General features: G+C 42.4%; 1 protein-coding gene and 1 long non-coding RNA gene across 6 annotated transcripts in view; one reads left to right on the forward strand and one right to left on the reverse strand.

Annotated features, from left to right (window-relative positions):
* LOC110157751 (MICAL-like protein 2) overlaps positions 1-17,037 on the reverse strand; it is a 33,607-nt gene extending 16,570 nt beyond the window's left edge. For 3 of the 5 annotated variants that reach the window (XM_055158732.1, XM_055158730.1, XM_055158728.1), the window contains exons 1-5: positions 16,744-17,037; positions 11,065-11,113; positions 8,371-8,512; positions 2,559-2,734; positions 930-1,057 (exon numbers count right to left, since the gene is read on the reverse strand). In XM_055158732.1, the coding sequence (XP_055014707.1) occupies positions 930-1,057; positions 2,559-2,734; positions 8,371-8,512; positions 11,065-11,113; positions 16,744-16,886 (638 nt within the window). In that variant the 5' untranslated portion in view covers positions 16,887-17,037. The remainder of the gene's footprint in view (positions 1-929; positions 1,058-2,558; positions 2,735-8,370; positions 8,513-11,064; positions 11,114-16,743) is intronic. The other 2 variants (XM_055158729.1, XM_055158733.1) reach the window with 2 other exon arrangements.
* On the forward strand, positions 16,974-19,309 carry LOC129410453 (uncharacterized). Its single transcript, XR_008632872.1, has 2 exons — positions 16,974-17,077; positions 18,843-19,309. It is a non-coding gene; the product is annotated as an uncharacterized LOC129410453 (long non-coding RNA).
* The last annotated feature ends 2,731 nt before the right edge of the window (positions 19,310-22,040 follow it).

The following is a 22,040-nucleotide window of genomic DNA, read 5'->3' on the forward strand; positions in this document are numbered from 1 at the left end:
TTTGGAATTGACAAGAGAATAGTTGAGAATTAATTCTGACTTGGTTTGGTGATAGTACCTGTGGTCAGTAGTTATCATAGTTTTACATCAGTTATGAGGCAGTTTGTGAAGAAAAGCAGAAAACAAAACGTACAAAACTAAACTAAACTAAACTAAAAATACAGGAAGTAGTGGTGAGTATTAAAACAGAACCCCAAGACCATTTACACATAAGGAAGGATTTTTCCTGATACTTTAAACACTGATTTAACAACATAATGGTGCGGTCATTTATTTAGATTGGTCATATCCAGATGTGGGCATTGTCCAGCTTCGGCCTTTGGTTGACAATGATCGGCTCACTTAAGATCATTTGGAATTACAAAATAAACATATTTTATAATTTACCTCATGCATGGATTAAAGCTGCACTGCTTTTATTTTAGAGGTGTTTTTTAAATGACTTTTTTTAAAGGCAACCTCACTTTTTCATTGTTCAGTCATAAAATAAACTCTTACCAGTCCAACCAGCTCATTAAAATAATGATATTTACTGCTTTTTATAAAAAAATACAATTCATATTATGCAGAATTGAGTTCAGCATTTTGGCTTCCACAATATTTTCTGTTTCTCATGTGGCCCCTTGGAAAAAGAGTTGCCCACCCCTGGTCTAATCAGAACTCCCATCAGCTGCCTGTGTCCAACCAGGAAGAAAAATTATAGACTTTATCAAAATTACAAAAGTAGGAAAGACTTTGATTTGTATTTAAGTCTTCAATGTAATGACTTTAACGATGTTTGAGTGAAATGAGACGTCTGATCTGTCTGATGCACTTAAAGGAAGTGGAATAAGAGGAAAGGACAAAGCCTTGATACTGATCAGGTCTTATCAAGTCTCTTCTGCACTAAACAACGTTACACATAGAAGAGAAGTCACACATGTTCTTACTTGGCACAGTTGCGGTGGTAGAGCTTCCCGTCCACCAGGTGGCGCTGCACCAGGTGGACATGCTTGTTGCAGGACACACACTTGTTGCTGAGGGTACCGGTCTGAGGGGGGCGCTCTGCTGGGACGTTCTGTACACACACACACACACACAGGAGCGGTTACGAAGACACACACACACGCACGTGTACACACACACACACGCACGTGTACCCACACACACACACGCACGCACGCACGCACACGCACACACACACACACGCACACACACGCACGCACGTACACACACACACACGCACGTGTACCCACACACACACACACACACGCACGCACGTACACACACACACAGAGGAGCGGTTACTAAGACACACACATGCACGTACACACACACACACACACACACACTCACTGTATGGAGTCTTGTCACATTACACACCTCCAAGTGTAGCAACACATTTGTGTAAGTATTTCCTCACTTCAGTTCACTTATTTTATATGAACAACATGGTCTCTTGTGATATGAACATGAGATTATGATTGTACATGTTGTGCTGTTGTATAATTATGCTCAAAATGGAGCAGGAACAAGTATAAACTTATAAACTCCCACCCTCTTTCTTCTGCTTTCAGTTTGGAGACTGCAAATGTCTCTGATCTGGCCAAGATTTTAAAATTTATATCAGGTTATTCATCTTTTTTTTCAGATTTATTATCTACTTACTAGTTCTGAGATGCTTCACTCTAGGCTAGAGGTCGTTTATTTTAAGAGAACTTGTCCAGTAAAATGATCTTGCTGCGTGGGCAAATCATTTCACTACTTTTGAGTCATTTTCTTAAAGATTTAAGTGTTTATATCTTACATTTTGGCCCAGCTTTTTAGCAGCGGAGAGTCCAGGTTGAGTGTGACACAGAGACCAAAGTCTGCTCTTATCATCTTCATCTATAATAAAACAGGCCTCTGGTTTAAAGGAGCACTGTGTACACTACTGTATAAACACCTGCAGTCTCCATGGAGACAAGCAAGTGACTCACACCTGCCTCTGAGCAACACAGCCTCCATATGTTCATGTGTGGAACGTTCATACACACCTGTCCTGCTTCTCACCTGTCACTCCCTCTCACCTGTCACTCCCTCTCATCTGTCCTCCTCTCACCTGTCACTCCCTCTCACCTGTCCTCCTCTCACCTGTCACTCCCTCTCACCTGTCACTCCCTCTCACCTGTCCTGCTCTCACCTGTCACTCCCTCTCACCTGTCACTCCCTCTCACCTGTCACTCCCTCTCACCTGTCCTGCTCTCACCTGTCACTCCCTCTCACCTGTCACTCCCTCTCACCTGTCACTCCCTCTCACCTGTCACTCCCTGTCACCTGTCACTCCCTCTCACCTGTCACTCCCTCTCATCTGTCCTCCTCTCACCTGTCACTCCCTCTCACCTGTCAGTCCCTCTCACCTGTCACTCCCTCTCACCTGTCACTCCCTCTCACCTGTCACTCCCTCTCACCTGACGCTCCATCTACTCTCACCTGTCTCACCTGTCTGTTGGAGTGGAGGTGACCAGAGGGGGGCGGGTTCTCCTCGGCCTCACCTGTCTCACCTGTCTTACCTGTCTCACCTGTCTTACCTGTCTCACCTGTCTTACCGGTCTCACTTGTCTGTGGGTGTCCCGGGGACCAGAGGGGGGCAGGTTCTCCTTGGCCGGCCCAGTCGGGGGGAACACTTTGGCGGACACTGGCGTGTTCTTCTTCCCCGCGGGCTGCTGCTCTGTGGCTCCCTCTGCTGGACGCTTCACTCCCGCCATGCCCCCAACTGCACACACACAAGACACACACAAGACACACACACACACACACACACAAAGTGGTTTCAGTGTTTTGTTGAAATGAATCAGAGGAATATTGTTTTTAAAAAAGGAAAAGATTTGCTTTGATTGTTAAGAAGTTGCTTTCACGGCTTTAGAGGACTGGATGTCAGATTCAGATGGAGGGATCTGAACTGACTGACTGAAGTGATGATGTTACTTCCAGATCCAACCAGCAACTTCAGCTGATTTCTACTTTTGTTTTTGTTTCTTAAGCCATGTGACTGTTTTTGTGATCGGTCCGACTTTTGGCTTTCATCGTGTTGTGCTTCATGCAGTAAACGTGAGGTAACGAGAACTGATTAATCCCTCACGACCAGCTCCTGATCGGCAAACATAGGTCGCAAGAATATCAAACCTGTTTGAAATCCAGTCACCTCTTGTGAGGGTTTCACACTGTTGAAGTGGTTTGTATAGTGTGAGAACATGAATCGTGAGCTGTGAACTTTTGAACCCTGCGATTTGGTCGTAGAGTTTGAGCTGTATCGCACATTGTACACGCAGCATTATTCACCAAAAAAAGACAATTACCTTTCAAAAGTGTATGTTTAACCAAAATATAACCAAAAAATAACTAAAATATATAAATAATATAGTAATAGTCTATCATAAAGTATATTTACAAGTGAGTATATGTCACTAACTGCCAGTCACGTTCACATAGACTGTCTTTGTACCAACCTCGTACAATTTCTGACACACTTTTAAAGCTTCTATATTATGAGAAATTGATTGTTGAGAGCTTTTAGCTCTGTTAAAATACTGTTACCTTCTCAAAAGCAGTTGTGTTTGTTTCATTCACATGACTAATCCTTTATTATTATTCTACATACCCCAGTGCTTTGGAAGCTCCTTTTACTTTCAATTCTGAAGAGATTGGAAATTCCAGGACTGAAATTTTCCAAATGATTCTGGTGAAGATGGATGGAGTTTAAAAACACAGTGGCACTTCTTGTATTACCACATGACATCACAAGGAGTGTTTTCTGTTTGAGAGAATAAGTCAGTTTAAATGTGCAGGGCTTGAGTTAAACATGTGTGAATGAAACAAAACACAACTCCAGGTGTGTGTGTGATGAGGAAACTACATCAGAAAACAGATCAGAAAATAGTGTCAGATTGTATTTAAACTAAATTATTATTATTATTATTATTTTTTTTTTTTACACGTGAGAGCAGAGGAATCACGTCCATTGTTTTCAATCAGTCGAGGAGCCTTGGACCCAGAAGTGATCTCACACTTTTGTGGAAGTCAGGGAATGAGTCACAGTTTCTGAAAGAGCAAACTGACAAAAACACAAACTTACCAAATCAGTCTTATGAAATCTACTGACTACAACCACGTCTTTCTAATCCAATCATGCCACAGCTTTCTGAGGCTAAGATGACTACACAACTTTACGTCTTTCGTTTGTGCTGACGAAAAATGACTGCTAGTTTCAGAGGTGGGTAGTACTCACTTACATTTACTCATTTTTATTGAAGTAACAGTACTCTTAAGCATAAGTACTTGTATATTGTCAAAAGTGTTGTGTTGACAATATAACATGATTTGAACATTTGTTACTCTTTAAGTTACTCTTTCTTGATTAGTAGTTTTATCAAATACTTTTTTACTCTTACTTGAGTATTTTCTTGGACCACTTCTACATAAGTAATACTAATTTGAAGTAACGTTACTCTTGAGTATAATTTTTGGGTACCGTATTTTCCGGGCTATTAGATGTGCTCTGATACAGAAGCCGAGAGGGGTCACAACAAATGCAAACACCGCAACAAATACAAATGCGACAACACAACAAAAAGCCACAACGGAAATTACCGTGGGACTCTATTTTAATGTAAACAGCGCAACAAATACAAACACCACAACACAAACGCAAAAGCCGCAACACATTAAAAAGCCACAACACATTATAAAGCCACAATGGAAGTGACCACAGGACTCTATTTTCCGACAGACCGATCAAGCGGCAAGTGAAGAAGAAGAACTACAACGTTAAAGGAATAATGATAAAACTATAAATCACTTTTACTTATGTTTCCAACTTCTCCGTTCCTTTACTTTTCACATTGTAGTTCTTCTTCACTTGCCGCTTGATCGGTCCCTCAGAAAATAGAGTCCCGCGGTCACTTCTGTTGTGGCCTTTTAATGTGTTGTGGCTTTTTAATGTGTTTGCATTAAAATAGGGTCCCACAGTCACTTCCGTTGTGACTTTTTTTGGTTTGTTGTGGCTTTTTGTTGTGTTGTGGCGTTTGTTGTGACCCCATCTCGGCTTCCGTACTTTTAAGCCTCCAACTCCATGCCCCACAATCCAGAGCGCCCTATACACGAATCCACTCGGGTGTCCCAGCACGACTTCAGTAAACTACAAAGCTGCACCACCCGCAGACACACACAAACACACACGGAGCAGACAGCGACCACACAGAGAAACACCCACAGACACACTCATCACTCCACACCGACGAGGAATAAAATGGAGGAACGAACCGAAAAAGTGAGTGCAATGTCCCACTTCTAGACACAACTGAACAACTGAGTCACTGTGAACACACTGACAATCCATTGGTCCCAGACAGCCCCCTCCCTACACGCCACAACTGAACAAAGCCCATTATTGCTGACAACACAGCAAGCTCCTCTGCCCATTTCTTTCAGTTGTTTTTCACTCTTGAGTTTCTGATTTGCTCCCTTCAGCCTGTTTGCTCTGCATGTACCTGTGCCATAGATGCTTTGGTCTTTCAAGGCCTCAATGAGTGGAATGCTATGTTTTATGTCATCACAAAGATGCATCACCACATCTCCAACCATTCCCAATCCAATGATGTGACCACTACTTGCAGAGCCTTGGTACACTTCGAATCTGTTCATATAGCCTGAGGTTCCTGCCGTCACCCACACTTTCACTCCCCAGGGTTTGGGCTTTTTTGGTATGAATTGTTTGACGGACAGTAGGCTTTTGAAAGGAATGATCTGCTCATCAACTGACTGAAATTCTTCAGGGTCTGCTGCTGCCTTGAATGTCTCCTGAAGTGCCCGAAACAGTAAAGCAATTATATGGCTTGTGTTAAAAAAATATATACTCTGTGATGCATGATGTCCACTTCACTGGACACATGGTTAATCGTAATTTTCTACATATTGGACATAAAAATTTCACAGAACACACAAACACACACGGAGCAGACAGCGACTGCGCAGCCAAAAACACCCGCAGACACACTCATCACTCCACGCCGACGAGGAACGGAACAAAGGAACGAACCGAAAAAGTGAGTGCAATGTGCCACTTCTAGACACAACTGAACAACTGAGTCACTGTGAACACACCGACAATCCGTTGGTCCCAGACAGCACCCTCCCTACACGCCACAACTGAACAAAGCCCAGAGTCACCGTGAACAAACAAACAAACAAAACCACTCACCCATCACACTGTTGTGTTTCCTTTAAAGTCCGGTGTGGTTTATTTGTGAAAAAAGTTCGAAAATAGACCATTTAATGACAGTGTGTCTTATAATCCAGAGCGACTAATAGCCCGGAAAATATGGTAGTCTACCCACCTCTGGATAGTTTGTGTTTCATATGGACAGGCCCAGTTAAAGGTGCACTATGTTTACGTCCTACTTTTTGGTGGAGGGTGCACCAGTTTGCTTGTCTCCAAGGAGATGTGATTTTTCTGCCTGGAATATTCCACACTATGGCATTAAATCGATCGTAGTATCTAGCACAATTACTTGTGTTTTTATTATTCAAAATCTATGGAGAAACATTCTTACAGTGAGTGGGGTCACCTCTTCAGGGATCTGACCTGTAACTTGACCTGGTAGTGTCACATGCTGGTCGCCATGGAGATAGAAAAGTTTAATCTGTAGATCATTGCAGGCTAGAGCTCTACCTTCTACCAAAGAGTTGCATCTTTAAACAACAGGCAACATTTTCCTCCTCTATTTTCAAGTATCCATGGGTTTCAGAGTACTGAAGATTAGCACTGTTGCCATGGTAATTAAACAAAATACTTTATCTTCTGAATGGTGAAAAGTAAGAGCCTATAAACAGGAAACTGAAAGTCATGAATAGGCCGTTTAGAATGTTGTGAATGTGAGAATGTGCGGTTGCCATGCCAACAGACACAAGCTCTCAATGCACTGCCCCCTCCCCCTCACCCAGCCCCCTGCTGCCTCAGCCTGCTCTGTGCGGGGTGCTCTGTGCGGGGTGCTCTGTGTGGGGGTGCTCCATGTTGAGTGCTGTGGGGTGCTCTGTGCGGGGTGCTCTTTGTGAGGTGCTCTGTGTAGGGTGCTCTGTGTGAGGTGCTATAGGGTGTTGTGTGAGGGGTGCTGAGTGTGGGGTGTTCTGCGTGTGCGGTGTTGTGTGTGTGGGATGCTCTCTGTGCGGGGTGCTCTCTGTGCGGGGTGCTCTCTGTGCGGGGTGCTCTCTGTGCGGGGTGCTGTGGGGTGCGCTGTGAGGTGCTCTTGGTGAGGTGCTCTGTGTAGGGTGCTCTCTGGTGCACTGAGGGGTGCTCTGTGTGAGGTGCTATAGGGTGTTGTCTGTGGGGTGCTGTGAGTGGGGTGTTCTGTGTATGAGGTGCTGTGTGTGAGGTGCTATAGGGTGCTGTGTGTAAGATTCTGTACGGGGGTGCTGTGTGTAAGGCTCTGTACGGGGGTGGTGTGTGTAAGGTTCTGTACGGGGTGGTGTGTGTGTGTAGGTTCTGTACGGGGGGTGTGTGTGTAAGGTTCTGTACGGGGTGTGTGTAAGGTCTGTACGGGGGTGTGTGTAAATTCTGTACGGGGGGGTGGTGTGTGTAAGGTTCTGTACGGGGGTGGTGTGTGTAAGGTTCTGTACGGGGTGGTGTGTGTAAGGTTCTGTACGGGGGGTGGTGTGTGTAAGGTTCTGTACGGGGGTGGTGTGTGTAAGGTTCTGTACGGGGGGTGGTGTGTGTAAGGTTCTGTACGGGGTGGTGTGTGTGGTGTGTGTAAGGTTCTGTACGGGGGGTGTGTGTGTAAGGTTCTGTACGGGGGTGTGTGTGTAAGGTTCTGTACGGGGTGGTGTGTGTAATGTACGGGGGTGTGTGTAAGTTCTGTACGGGGTGGTGTGTGTAAGGTTCTGTACGGGGGGGGTGTGTGTAAGGTTCTGTACGGGGGTGGTGTGTGTAAGGTTCTGTACGGGGGGTGGTGTGTGTAAGGTTCTGTACGGGGGTGGTGTGTGTAAGGTTCTGTACGGGGGTGGTGTGTGTAAGGTTCTGTACGGGTGGTGGTGTGGTTCTGTACGGGGGTGGTGGGGGTGGTGTGTGTAAGGTTCTGTACGGGGGGTGGTGTGTGTAAGGTTCTGTACGGGGAGTGGTGTGTGTAAGGTTCTGTACGGGGGAGTGGTGTGTGTAAGGTTCTGTGGGGGTGGTGTGTGTAAGGTTCTGTACGGGGGGGTGGTGTGTGTAAGGTTCTGTACGGGGGAGTGGTGTGTGTAAGGTTCTGTACGGGGGTGGTGTGTGTAAGGTTCTGTACGGGGGGGTGGTGTGTGTAAGGTTCTGTACGGGGGGGTGGTGTGTGTAAGGTTCTGTACGGGGGGGTGGTGTGAGGTACTCACTGGGGGAGCGCCCGTGGAAGTAGTTGTAGTACTGGGACACGTATGTGAGGATACTGAGGCGGTCGGGGACTCGCAGGGCCACCATGTCCTCTGCGTCCAAGAGGGCAGGAATACCCAACTCCTGCTCGGCAACGCTGAAGGCCTGAGGACACGCAGGGACAACAGAGTGAGACAGGGACAACACAGTGTGAGAAAGGGACAACAGAGTGAGACAGGGACAACGCAGAGTGAGACAGGGACAACACAGTGTGAGAAAGGGACAACAGAGTGAGACAGGGACAACGCAGAGTGAGAAAGGGACAACAGAGTGAGACAGGGACCTGAGGGACACACAGGGACAACAGAGTGAGACAGGGACAACGCAGGGTGAGACAGGGACCTGAGGGACAGACAGAAGACAGGAAAGGAGAGGGGTGGACCAATCTGTCTTTTTTTCTTTCTTTTTTGTTTTTTTTTTTAGCTCTGATAAGATGTTGACACTTGGGTGATCCCCAGGATAAGCCAGTGCAGGGTAAGACTTTTATTTCTGTGTTATGTAACTCTTGTTTATTCCTCGTGTTACTCCAGAGCAGATTTGAGTGAATTAAAAACACGTCCAAACATTATGACATTTCTTCACACATTCAAACATAAAGACACAAGCAGGAGACTGAACTGAGCTCATGAACAGACGCCTGATGCAGATTTTTTTGGTCCTGATTCAGTGATGGGTCAAATGCGGAGAACACATGATCCAGATTTACAGTTTTGCAAGTTGATTTTCACAGAGTTCCTTGTGTGTTTAATATGAGTAACTGAGTGTGCAGGTAAAGCCCATGTCTGTCCATTACAATGCACCATTATATAACCTGACTCAGTGACAGACAGTTTGGAGTTTTGTCTCATCACTAATCCACACGGTGCTCGTCCTCTAGGCCTGTCACCAGAACACTCAGACATCATATACTTACAAACAAATATTGACATCATTTCACAGTACAATAATTTTGCTGATTCTTGTTGAAATAACCTAAAATGTTCACAGAATGTACAGAAACAGATCAAGATTTTACATTTAATGTTTTTTCACGAGCTAGGATCACACCAACAACGACATAGTGCGAAGATGTTTATTGATAATGTATGAGGCGGGGCAGAGATGGCTGGTTGAGACTATAGGTGGGGGCTCCATCTCAATCTTCAATTGGCCCAGTCGGAACAGGACCCCCCCCCTTGTAGGGCTCTTATGACTGAAAGACAAAAAATAGGGGGTGGGAGGGTGGGGTGGAGTTCGCCGAGACAAACAGGGATGATGGGAAAGGCTGCTACAAATAAGCTTCTGAGAAATTGGAGGTGTGGTGGAGGTGAGTTGTGGTTCTCTGGTGAGAGGAGAGGGCGGCTGAGGCCCAGTCCTGCTCCTGAATCTCACTTCATCATATTAACTCCAAGTATTTGTTGTGTTTTCAAGTTGAGTCGCTCACTGTCAAAGAGAAGTCTTTGTGCATCTTGGAATCTGCTGCACACACTCACCCACACACTGGTACCAAAAATGCTTCTGCAGGGCTAAAGGATCTGCTACACCAAACCGTCATTCGAGGAATCTGGTTTTCCAAACTTGTTCTCCTTACAGACTTCTTGGGGCTTCACAAGAGTTTTTCACAAACTTGCTCAACCTTCTTTTCTGATGTTGATGTTGGAACCAGATCCTTTATCCCTGCACAAGCACCCGAACTCTGCACATTTTTGGTACCAAGTCCAAATTTGTTTGCCAGTTGGTGAAGTTTTTCCAAATGTTGCATTGAAGCTGCACAGTGTTTGGTGAGTGTGTGCAGCAGATTCAAAGATGCACGATGACTTCTCTTTGAGATGAACAACTCAACCTGAAAACAGAACAAAAAATAAAACCTTAAATATAAAATCTTGATCTGTTTCTGTACATTCTGTGAAAATCTGAGGTTATTTTAACAATATTTCAACCAAAATTACTGGCCTGTGAAATGACTTTACACTGACACAGTAACAATAAACCAGGACAATCTGATGGTGGAGGGTTTGTCAAACACTTTTCTCCATAGAGATGTTATTGCTTTGTCTGGAATGTTTCACAGTATGGCATTTAAAGCTTTCTGTCTTCATGGAGACCAAACCAGAACAAGTTACAGGTCAGATCTGTGGAGAGGCGACCTCGCTCACAGTCACAATGTCTGTTTTTCTGGGGATTTTTGAGCTGTAAAACCGCCTGTAACTGAATAAATGTAAAGTAGAGCTATTTAATGTCACACTGTGGAACATTCCAGGCACAGTAATGACATCTCCACAGAAACAAACAGGTGATGGACCCACAACCAAAAAGTTACATAGTGTACCAAAACAGAATGAACCGATCATTCTCCACAGAGGTGATTCATTCTCCACTCCACAGCTCGGGTCAGAGAAATGGCTCAAATCCCAACACTACTGCAAAGAAACTGGACACAGGGTGAAAATGGAGCTCCAAAAAGATTGTCCCAGCTTATACCAAGGATAATTCGATATAGGAATTCTAAGGCCTAATGTCATGGGACTGTTATAAATAAGATAATAAGAGGAGTGAGTGTGAGAGGAGCAGGCTCAGACAGGCCCCAACCATTCTCATCACAGCGGAATGTTACTTTCACTTTTAAAAACTCCAAAGTCCAAACCCCACACGCTTAAGAACACACAAACACGTCTCACCAGTTTGTTGTTGTCGTAAACGTTTTCTTTCTTCAGGGCGTCAAAATCTCTGCAACACACACAGCACACACGACAGGAATGACAAAGATGTGCTGGAGGGCTGTTGAAAGTATCGAAAATCACATACTAATCGATACTAACGCTAGTATCGAAACTAGATACTCATTTGAGCAGATGTTGATTCTAAAAAAGTCACATTCACAGGACAGAAATGAACCTTTCCTCAATAACTTTAGACCAGATATAACACACGTGGGAATTTAATGTTGAAAATCACAGTATATTGTCTAAAGAAAGAAGGTTTTTTATTATCGTTGTGGTATTGGAATTAGTCTTGAGTATCGAGTCTGTTCCTGAGTATCAAAATTTGTATCGTAACAACACTAAGTTCTTTAGTCGAACAAAATGTGTTTTATTTCTCTTTATGATCAGGATTTAAAAGGGACAAGAGCAGAAAGGAGAAGTGAGTGAGCTGAAGATTTGGTATTTTTTGGTATCCATGAGAAAACAATTAGATTAATAAATATTGTTTCGGGGTACTTTTTTCTGTCTAAATAGTAGTTTCTGCTTGAACTCCCCCTGCAGGTGTAGTCGTGTGCAGTATGGGTTAGATACACAGAGATTCAAGGCTGGATTATTCATATGGACCAGTGACACGATGCCCAGGGGCACCAGCCATTCACAACCAGTGGGGGGCACCACATGACACAAACTTTAAAAATATTTGAGTAAATTTGGCCATCCATAATTCTTCATTAACACTAATTTCATAATAGAAGCAATAATAATAATGATAATACTGAACAAATTTAAATTACATGACCATTTGTCCCCCTTCCCCCCAATCTGTCAGATGAGTCAGTCCACAAGTTTGTGCAAATGTAAAAAAAATTTAAAAACTGTGGCAGAAATGAAAAATGGACAGACATCAACAAGCATCAGTTTAAATATGCCTCTTTGTATTGTATATAATTTAGTTGGATGTTGTTAAGTTATATCCAGTCAGGCTGGTGCCATCTAGTGCCTCCACTCAAGTTTATTTCTCTCCAGCCACTAGGTCAGGACTCAGAATACACTAGACGGTTCACAAAAACCCCGGAAAAACAGGAAAATGCCGCCGTGTAATCCATTTATTTCAACAAAGTAACTGTAATCTAATTACCACTCACTGAAACAGTAACTGTAACTGAATACAGTTACTCATAATTTGTACTCTGATTACGTAACTCTGGTACATGTAATCTGTTACTCCACAACACTGCATGTCTGTAGTTGGATGCTGTAAGTTATTTTCAGTTTAATTGCTGGGCTGATGTAGTTAGTAAATCACATATGAAAAACGCTCTTGTTTATGTGTATTATTTTTGACAGGAAGACAGGGGGCGCCACACTGGCTTAATACACCTCTGTAAAGATTAGTTTTGTCATGATACTCAGTTTCAATAAAATGGAACAGACTTGATACTCGATACAGAATCCAATCCCACAATTAAAATAAAAACACTTAGACAATATTAAATGGCAGTACTTTCTTTTCTGTTCCTTTGTGTTTTATATGTGTGTAATCCTCAGTGGTCCATGTGTGTACTACTAAACTTCTGTACTAGTCTATGTGCTCTTCTTCTTGCTCTGGTACAGCTCTAGTGCCTTCAAATGTGGTTAGAGAAGAATTGGCAAAGAGACTGAAGTGTGAACAGACAATCTAGAACAAGAATTACATTTCAGAACATGTTTGTGCAGATCATTAAACAGGAGTGTGCTCTTTGTTCCGTATCTGACCTATTGTACTCAAGTGTGAGGAAGTGCTTCAAAAACTTATGTTAATCTAATTTTCCTTTTATAGAAAAACCTGTGAGAATCATCAGGGGAGGAGGAGACAGAGATTCGACAGTTTAAAACATAAAAATGCAACAAACTAGTTTTATTTTTAGAATTTTTTGGCCTTTTTCATGAATATTGTGTAATCACATTCTGCAAATAGTTAGAGTTAAAGTCGTTTTTTCTCACTGACCCTCTGAAATTGTATTTGGAGTGATTTGTGCTGTATTCTGCTTTATTCTATCCTGTTTTTAAGACACCAATTTGCAAGATAGCACCATTTTCACCACCACTGTGACGTACACACTTCCATTTCCACTTTGATTTCTTCATGGAAACATTTCAATCATTAGGATCAGAAACAGGCTCCAGCTGCGAATGTTAAAACTGTCACGGGCGTTTATAGAGTAGTCCCCAGTAACAAAGTACAAAAAGTACAAAAAGTACTGTAGTCCCACTTAAAGAACACATATAATGCTTGTGTCTGCTATATTTACAATCTATGAGTCTCGTGGATCACTCTATTATGTTTAGAATTTGAACATTTTAAATCACAATATTGATCCAAAAAAACTTAATAAAAGAAACAAATGCGCTGTGTTCTGTTTTAGTAAAGTGTGGTCCAGTGGGAGCTGACGTCGTCATAAACATCATCACAACAAAGAGTCGACCTGTCGTATGGAGAGCTGCACTTTTAAGAAAATCAACAGTGTTGGGAAGGTGACTTTTAAAATGTATTCCCCTACAGATTACAGATTACATGCCCCAAAAAGTAGTTTGTAACGGAATTCATTAAATTACTTAAAGTGAGTAATGTAATCTAAATACTTTGGATTATTTGGTTTGGTGTTAAAGACCAGGAAATCTTCACGTAAGATGTTTTATCTGATAAAAAACAATGACAAGCCCAGACTTTACTTAACCATATTACAAATATTATTGATAGACGACAAGGAGACACGTCCACACAGCAGGATTTACTCCTGTTAAGTCCTGTTTTAGACCTGGATTTAGACCTGGATTTAGACCTGGATTTAGACCTGGTTTTAGACCTGGTTTTAGACCTGGTTTTAGACCTTATTTTAGACCTGGTTTAGACCTGCTTTTAGACCTGATTTTAGACCTGGGGGGTTACTGTTACTGTTGCACTCATTGAAACATTAACTGTAACTGAATACAGTTACTCATAATTTGTACTCTGCTTACATAATTCCGGTACAAGTAATCTGTTACTCCCCAACACTGAAAATCAATAAATAAAAGTGGAGAAGGAAGTAGAAGTAGAGCAGAAGGTGTGGACCGGTGGTTGATGTGCTTGAAAATAAAGAAAATTCAAACATGCACCAATCCAAACTCCACATACAAGCTCAGGTGAGTGAAGGTCAACTAGAAGCTCTGATTTTGCACAACTGGACTACTTTAAGTATGATACCTGTATGTTAAAGCTGACAGTGGAAACTTTTTACTTTTACTTCACCATCAGAGCACAGAGCATTCAGTAATGTATCATTAAGAAGCTGCCAATACGATACATACTTCAATACATAGACCACGATACGATCCACATGTCGATACAGTGAGCTGTGTTAAACCACTTCTTGTGCAAAGTTCAAATGAAACACAAACATTTTAATCACCAAAACTGTGAAAATGTCAAATGTGTCGCATAAACAAGTTTCCTTCCCCTAAACAAACAACAAAACTGTAGCGCTGAGACAAAATAATTCAGTAAATATACCAAAAAATACTCTTGCTGATATATCGATACAGCAGCTCACGATATCGATACTGTATCATCACATGAAACAGTATGATATATCTTGAGATTTTGAGATTTTTGCAAACCCCTACATGAAAATCACTAGAGAAATAAAGGAAATGATTCATGGTTGTTGTCATTAACACTTAAACAGTAAGTGACGTGAAATATTTTGACCTTTTACTCTAAACGTGGGCCGACGTTTACTTCAGTACTACTACTTCAGCAGATGTTTTATGTGAATCCTACAGGACTACTTTCAGTGTTGGGAAGGTGACTTTTAAAATGTATTCCCCTACAGATTACAGATTACATACCCCAAAATGTAGTTTGTAACAGAATCCATTAAAGTGAGTAACGTAATCTGAATACTTTGGATTACTTGATTTGCTGTAGAGAAGCAAAGATGAGGAAATCGTCACATAAGATGTTTTGTCTGATAAAAAAAAACAATAAAAAGCCCAAACTTTACTGAACTGATACTGAACATATTAAAATATTATTGATAGAAGAAGAGGAGACATGGACCATGCAGCATGATTTAGTCCTGTTAAATCCTGTTTTAGTCCTGGTTTAGATCTAGTTTTGACCTGGTTTTAGTCCTGGCTTAGACCTGGTTTTAGTCCTGCTTTAGTTCTCCTTTAGTCCTGGTTTAGTTCTGGTTTAGTCCTGGTTTAGACCTAGTTTAGACTTGGTTTTAGACCTGGATTTAGACCTGGTTTAGAACTGGTTTGGACCTGGGTTTATACCTGGTGTGGACCTGGTTTTAGACCTGGATTAGTCCTGGTTTAGACCTAGTTTAGACCTGGTTTTAGACCTAGTTTAGACCTGGTTTTAGACCTGGTTTTAGACCTGGTTTAGTCCTGGTTTAGACCTAGTTTAGACCTGGTTTTAGACCTGGTTTTAGACCTGGTTTAGTCCTGGCTTAGACCTAGTTAAACCTGGTTTTAGACCTGGTTTTAGACCTGGTTTTAGACCTGGTTTAGACCTGGTTTTAGACCTGGTTTTAGACCTGGTTTTAGACCTGGTTTTAGACCTGGTTTAGACCTAGTTTAGACCTAGTTTAGACCTGGTTTAGTCCTGGTTTAGTCCTGGTTTTAGACCTGGTTTTAGACCTGGTTTTAGACCTGGTTTTAAACTGGTTTGGACCTGGTTTAGTGTTCGGCAATGAGTGGAATTACCAAAAAAAAAAAAAAAAAAAAAAGGGATATCGCCCAAAATGTGAAAACAGGAAAATGCTACCGTGTAATCCATTTATTTCAACCAAGTAACTGTAATCCAATTACCACTCACTGAAACAGTAACTGTAACTGAATACAGTTACTCATAATTTGTACTCTGATTACATAACTCCGGTACATGTAATCTGTATCTGTTACTCCCCAACACTGACTACTTTAAGTTTTACCTGAGTAACTTGCTGCCTCTGTATCTGTACTTTTACTTCAGAAACAAGAGTGAGTACTTCTTGCACCACTCATATGTCACACTGGTCTTTAGCTCCGCCTTAATTATGCAAAAATGACTCTTTTTTTTTTTTTTTTTTTTTTTTTTTACTTTTAGTCGTGTTATAATGTTGTTACCTCCTCATGACATGAACAGAGCTGGAGTTGTGTTTTGTTTCATTCACAATGTTTGAGTAACTCTTTATTATTAGTCTGTGTACATCACCAAACACTCTGTTTCACCTTGTGATGTCACGAAGCGGTACTTTTAAAGTTCAGCTCCTTTGACCTTAAGTCCAGAAGAGATCGACAATTCCACGGCTGAAATGATCCAAATGATTCTAGTGAAGGTGAATGGAGTTTAAAAACACAGTGGAGTACGGCGTGTTTTCTGTTTGAGAAAAGAACTCGGTGTAAATGTGCAGGGTTTGTGTGTTAAACGTGTGAATGAAACAAAACACAACAGCAGGATGTTTGGGATGAGGAAACCTTAGACCAGCTGAGAAAATAGTGTAATACGAGACTTTTAAACTTTGGAAAATAAAAGTCTTTGTGCGCCAAGTTGTTCTTCCCACTCGTTCCCCGAACATGGAGCTACAACCCCCCGGAGAAGCCAGCGCGTAACCCCCCGGTCCGGTCCGTCCTCCCGGTACTCACATGAGGTCGGGCCGGTGGCGGTGGATGAGCGCGCAGAAGGCCAGTCCGTCCCTGAAGCTGGTGGTCATGTTGGTGATGCTCACGTCCCGGTAGCCCTCGCACTGGACCCGGCACCACTGCTGCAGCGCCTTCACGGCCGCCATCCTGGAGCTGCGGCCCGTGTACGGCGCGGCGCGGAGGCTCGGTGGCTCCGGAGCTCAGAGCGGAGGGTTCCACGGAGGAGGCGAGGGGCTGTAGCCGGGTCAGAGGCGGGCGCGGAGGGGGCGTGTGGGAGAGGGAAACACGGAGCGATGGGTGAAGTGTCAAATGTCGCGTCTGGACGAGTTTGTCTCAGGTACGGAGTGGTGACGCGGCAGGGGCGGGGCCTGGACTTTACGCACAGGGAAAGTGAGAAAAGTTTTTTTTTTTTTTCCTCATACGCTTAAATCTTTTGGAATGACATATTTTTGTGAATAGCAAATTTAATACAAACTTACAATTTAATACAAAACATGTACTTTTAGTTGTCTGAGAAAAATACTCCTGCTGAAAAAATATGTGTTGAACTTTATCCTAATCCTATCAAAATGTCATATCCATTTTCTAGTCAAAAACCCAAATTGGTTGTATTTCAGTCCCTCTTGTCCTAGATTCTCTAATTTATGTCACAAATCTCAACGCCATGAAAACAAAAGTAAATTTAAAATATAAAATGTAAATGTATTTATTATACTGCGCACGCTGAGCCCTGGGAATGTGAATTCTGAAGCTTCTAGTCATGATATTGTTTATACCACTGTATATTACATCGTTTATCTGAATTTAAAAAATATAAATTAAAAAAAATATATATAGAAAAGTTGAGCATGTTTACATGGTTGAAAATGACGCAGCTACACGTGATAATCAAGGCCAAAAAGCCCAGTGTTTCGTAAGTAGAATATCAAGTAGACCATAAGGAAATGAGTCTTACTTGTTCTGCTAGTGACGTCACAACGTGATTAGTGCTTTGTCACATGGATCTTTTGTCATGGTATAAATCAGTGATAGTTTAGGCTATAAATAGATGATTAACAACGCTAAATAAACAGCTTTGCCCTGAAGTGGTTCACTGCACAAAGTCATTAGTCCCTTTAGAATCCTCCTGGCTCAGATCCACACCTGCTGTACGAGCATGTGTACAGTCTGTGTGTAGGAGCGTGTGTACAGTCTGTGTGTACAGTCTGTGTGTAGGAGCGTGTGTACAGTCTGTGTGTAGGAGCGTGTGTACAGTCTGTGTGTACAGTCTGTGTGTGTGTGTACAGTCTGTGTGTAGGAGCATGTGTACAGTCTGTGTGTAGGAGCATGTGTACAGTCTGTGTGTACGAGCATGTGTACAGTCTGTGTGTACGAGCATGTGTACAGTCTGTGTGTAGGAGCATGTGTACAGTCTGTGTGTAGGAGCATGTGTGTACTGTGTGTAGCATGTGTACAGTCTGTGTGTAGGAGCATGTGTACAGTCTGTGTGTACGAGCATGTGTACAGTCTGTGTGTAGCATGTGAGCTGTGTGTAGGAGCATGTGTACAGTCTGTGTGTAGGAGCATGTGTACAGTCTGTGTGTAGTGTACAGTCTGTGTGTACAGTCTGTGTGTAGGAGCATGTGTACAGTCTGTGTGTAGGAGCATGTGTACAGTCTGTGTGTAGGAGCATGTGTACAGTCTGTGTAGAGTTGAGTTATTTTTGTTTCTGAGTCAGTGACATTTTGCGGTTTTCAAATGCTCAACAGACAAAAATATGTGATGCAAAATGTGTACATTTTCTGTTATATTAAAGTGTATATTTTATTGTTTTGTATTTGCCTCTTGAAAAAAACATGTTCCTGCATTTAAAGCTGGCGACGTCTTCAATGGACATATTCAAGTTTTATTATATTATACAAAACATATTGTTAATGTCAAAACTGTTCTGACACGTTTCACAGTAATATTAGAGTAGTTATCGATTTAGTTTGTGCTCATTTGCAGATTTGTTATACACAATATTTTTGCTGATTTGTTTTGTGTAATTTCTGACCTTGGCACCTTTCCTCTGGTTAAGTTCAGAATGGAGGAGAGGAATCATTTCTCATTTGATTCTGCAGGAAACGGGTGAGGAAGTGAGTCCCACCCACAGAGGAGACACAGGGACGAGAGAGGATATCAACTCGTCCACCACAACAATAAAGGTGGATTCTTTTCTCTCATGTCTGCTCCTGAACCTCATCAGGTTTACTTCTTCTTTCTGTGCTTTTCTTTGGAACAACGCTTCATGGACAAAGGAGAAATTCAACTTGTCAACTGGACAAAAGTTGACAAATCAGCCACGGACTCTACTGGACGACTGGGGGACTGTACACACAACACATAGTATGACACATTTGACTGACAGCTGGTAGGGGTGTAAGAAAAAATCGATTCAGTGATATATTGTGATACTTCACTGCGCAATTCTCAAATAGATTCAAAATGGATCCGAATCGATTTTTAAAATTTTCATAAAAATTCATTCACTGAATTTTTCTGTTCTCTTCACTGTTCTCATGATTTAAAAATAAATATAAAAATGATAGTTCATGCAATTGTGTTCTCTTGAAGGTGTAGTTGACTGTATTATTAGAATTATTCATAAATCGCAATATATCATCACTGTTTAGTATCGGGATATATGGTGATATATTGAATCGTGACATGTGAATCATGATATGTATCGTATCGTCAGACTCAAGGCAATGCACATCCTTAGACAATGGAGGATCAAGGAGAGGAATCAGGGAGAAGGAAATGAGGAAAGAGAAATGAGACGCAGCCCACAATGCACCTGGGTGTAGACTAAGGATGTTCATGATTAATCGATAATTGATCATTAAGAATTTCATCAATTACGCTAATTTTAATCAACAAACTGAATGTAGGTTGCTGTGTGTATCGTGACCAAACAGGTGTGTACATGTGTCTCTGCATCAGAAGGAACAAGACACAAACAGTGGGTCAGTCTGCAACGTACCGAAGCACAAATGTGGATTTAACGATGATTTGTACAAGAAATTCCACGCTTTCCTTTGTGTTCGGGACAAGTGTGAGTTCATGTGCACAGTGAACAAAGCAGCACATATGTGTCGGTGTAAAAAAGTTTTACCAGGTGAGAGAATGTCGATGACGAGTCCCCACCTCCCTCCCCCCGCCGTACGGTGTCCTGGTTTTAACAAACACAAATATGTTCACACTAACCTGTATTCACCTGAGTCATGTCCTTTAGTCTGACAGAAATTGACCACATCAGCGACACAAGAGCTGTAGTTTTATCTTTGCTTAGTTTATGCAAATTAGCGATGCGGTTTTAAGTTTTGTTTCTGTGAGAGTTGTGCAAAGCTACATTAAACACATTATAATGTCAAACAGCTGATGTGGCTCTAGAGTGGTTACGGTTTATATGTCGTAAAGTTGAATTTATTTATGCAGATTAGTAGTGCAGATAGTAATAATAATGATGATCATTTTAATATAAAAACGTTAATGATTAATCGATAATCAATCGTTAATTCTTCCAACGATCGATTAAGAAAATTTCATCGAATGCCCATCCCTAGTGTAGACCGCAATGCACCTGGGTGTAGACCACAATGCACCTGGGTGAGCAGAGAAGGAGAAGCAGGAGGTCTTGTACACGTGGACCTGAAGTGAGTGTGACGTCGCCCACAGCTCTCAGCTCCAGTCAAATGAAGCTCATGATGTCTGCCGTTATGGGGCAAATTTGGAGCATGAGGGGCAGGAATTTATTAAGGGACAAAATATTATCTATTCACGCTTATGTCACAAACCAGGAAGACAATTGGAAAGATGCGATAACAACATCTGGTGTAGTTCCCGACACTGGACTCACCGACCGACTGTGATCAAACCCACTGAAGTAAATGTGATCAGTGGTAAAATGAAGACTGCAGATGTATGTGCTGTTTGAATCATCTGGAATTTGTCCCTCATCTCTTCTAATCACATGTACCAGTGCACTCAGAGTTGTGTGTCAGTGGAGAAATGATGAAAACTGAGATGTGGTTGGAATTGTTGATTCGTCGAACATAACAGAACACTACAATGACATAGAGATGAAGAAAACTGGGACATTTTCTTATTTTTCACAGATTTTGTCAGATTTAGTACCGTGAACAGAGTTTGCAGAAAGTTGTCATTGCATCTTTCCAAACATCTTCCTGGTTTGTGATGTCAGTGTGTAGAGCCTATAGTGAAATAAAAACACCAGGATCATGTAGAGTGGTTTAATACAAACATTTTAACACAAAAACTGAGTAGTCTGACAGCAGCAGGTGCAGAGAGAAGGGGGACAGTTTTTCAATGTAAAGTCAACTGGAGTCGATGGAGCAAGAGACGTCCCCATGCTCACTTCCTGTTTACAGCTCAGTGGTTATGTTCATTTACAGTCTGTGGTTTGTCTGCAACATGGAAACAAACCCCTGGTACTTCATCTCTGGATCAGACATGATTTTGTTCAGTTGTGCTGCACTCAACCACATGAAGCTAAAAGAGGATTTCAGGAATGTTTAGTCCAAAGTTTGTTCACACAAATACATGGAGTTAATATGATGAAGTGAGACTCAGGAGCAGGAGCACGCCTCAGTCGCCCTCTCCTCTCATCAGAGAACCACAACTCACCTCCACCACACCTCCAATTTCCCAGAAGTCTATATGTAGCAGCCTTTCCCACTCCACCCCACCCTCCCATCCCCTATTTTTTGTCTTTCAGTCATAAGAGCCCTACAAGGGGGGGGTCCCGTTCCGGCTGGACCAATTGAAGATTGAGATGGAGCCCCCACCTATAGTCTCAACCAGCCATCTCTGCCCCGCCTCATACATTATCAATAAACTTCTTCACACTATGCCGTTGTTGGTGTGGTCCGAGCTAGTGAAACTACACGTGGGTGAGGTCCAGCTGGCTCTCCTGACCAGGATCATGGGTCAGATGCTGGAGGATGGGTCAGATGCAGACACATATATCCACAGCACCTTTTGTCCTACATGGTGAGATGGGTTTTGTGGAGCGCCTGGGTCTGGTTTGGACTTGGATGGTGGGAACACCAGGGACAACAGTGGAGCAGCAGTGCCTTTAGTCATTATGTCCTCAGGCAAGACACTTCAGACACCTTGCCTCGCTCCTCCTCTGATCTGAGGGTTGCTGGTTGGACTCCTGCTCCTGGTGTAAACAGTAGTGAGGTGGACTAGTGTGGAAGTCCACGCTGAGCATTTATCACCAGGTCAAACAACGGAGCTGATCCAAGAGACAGTCC

Source organism: Boleophthalmus pectinirostris, unplaced genomic scaffold (genome assembly GCF_026225935.1).
Source record: "Boleophthalmus pectinirostris isolate CB_2022bp ecotype Guang Dong unplaced genomic scaffold, ASM2622593v1 HiC_scaffold_22, whole genome shotgun sequence".
NCBI classification, from domain to species: Eukaryota; Metazoa; Chordata; class Actinopteri; order Gobiiformes; family Gobiidae; genus Boleophthalmus; species Boleophthalmus pectinirostris.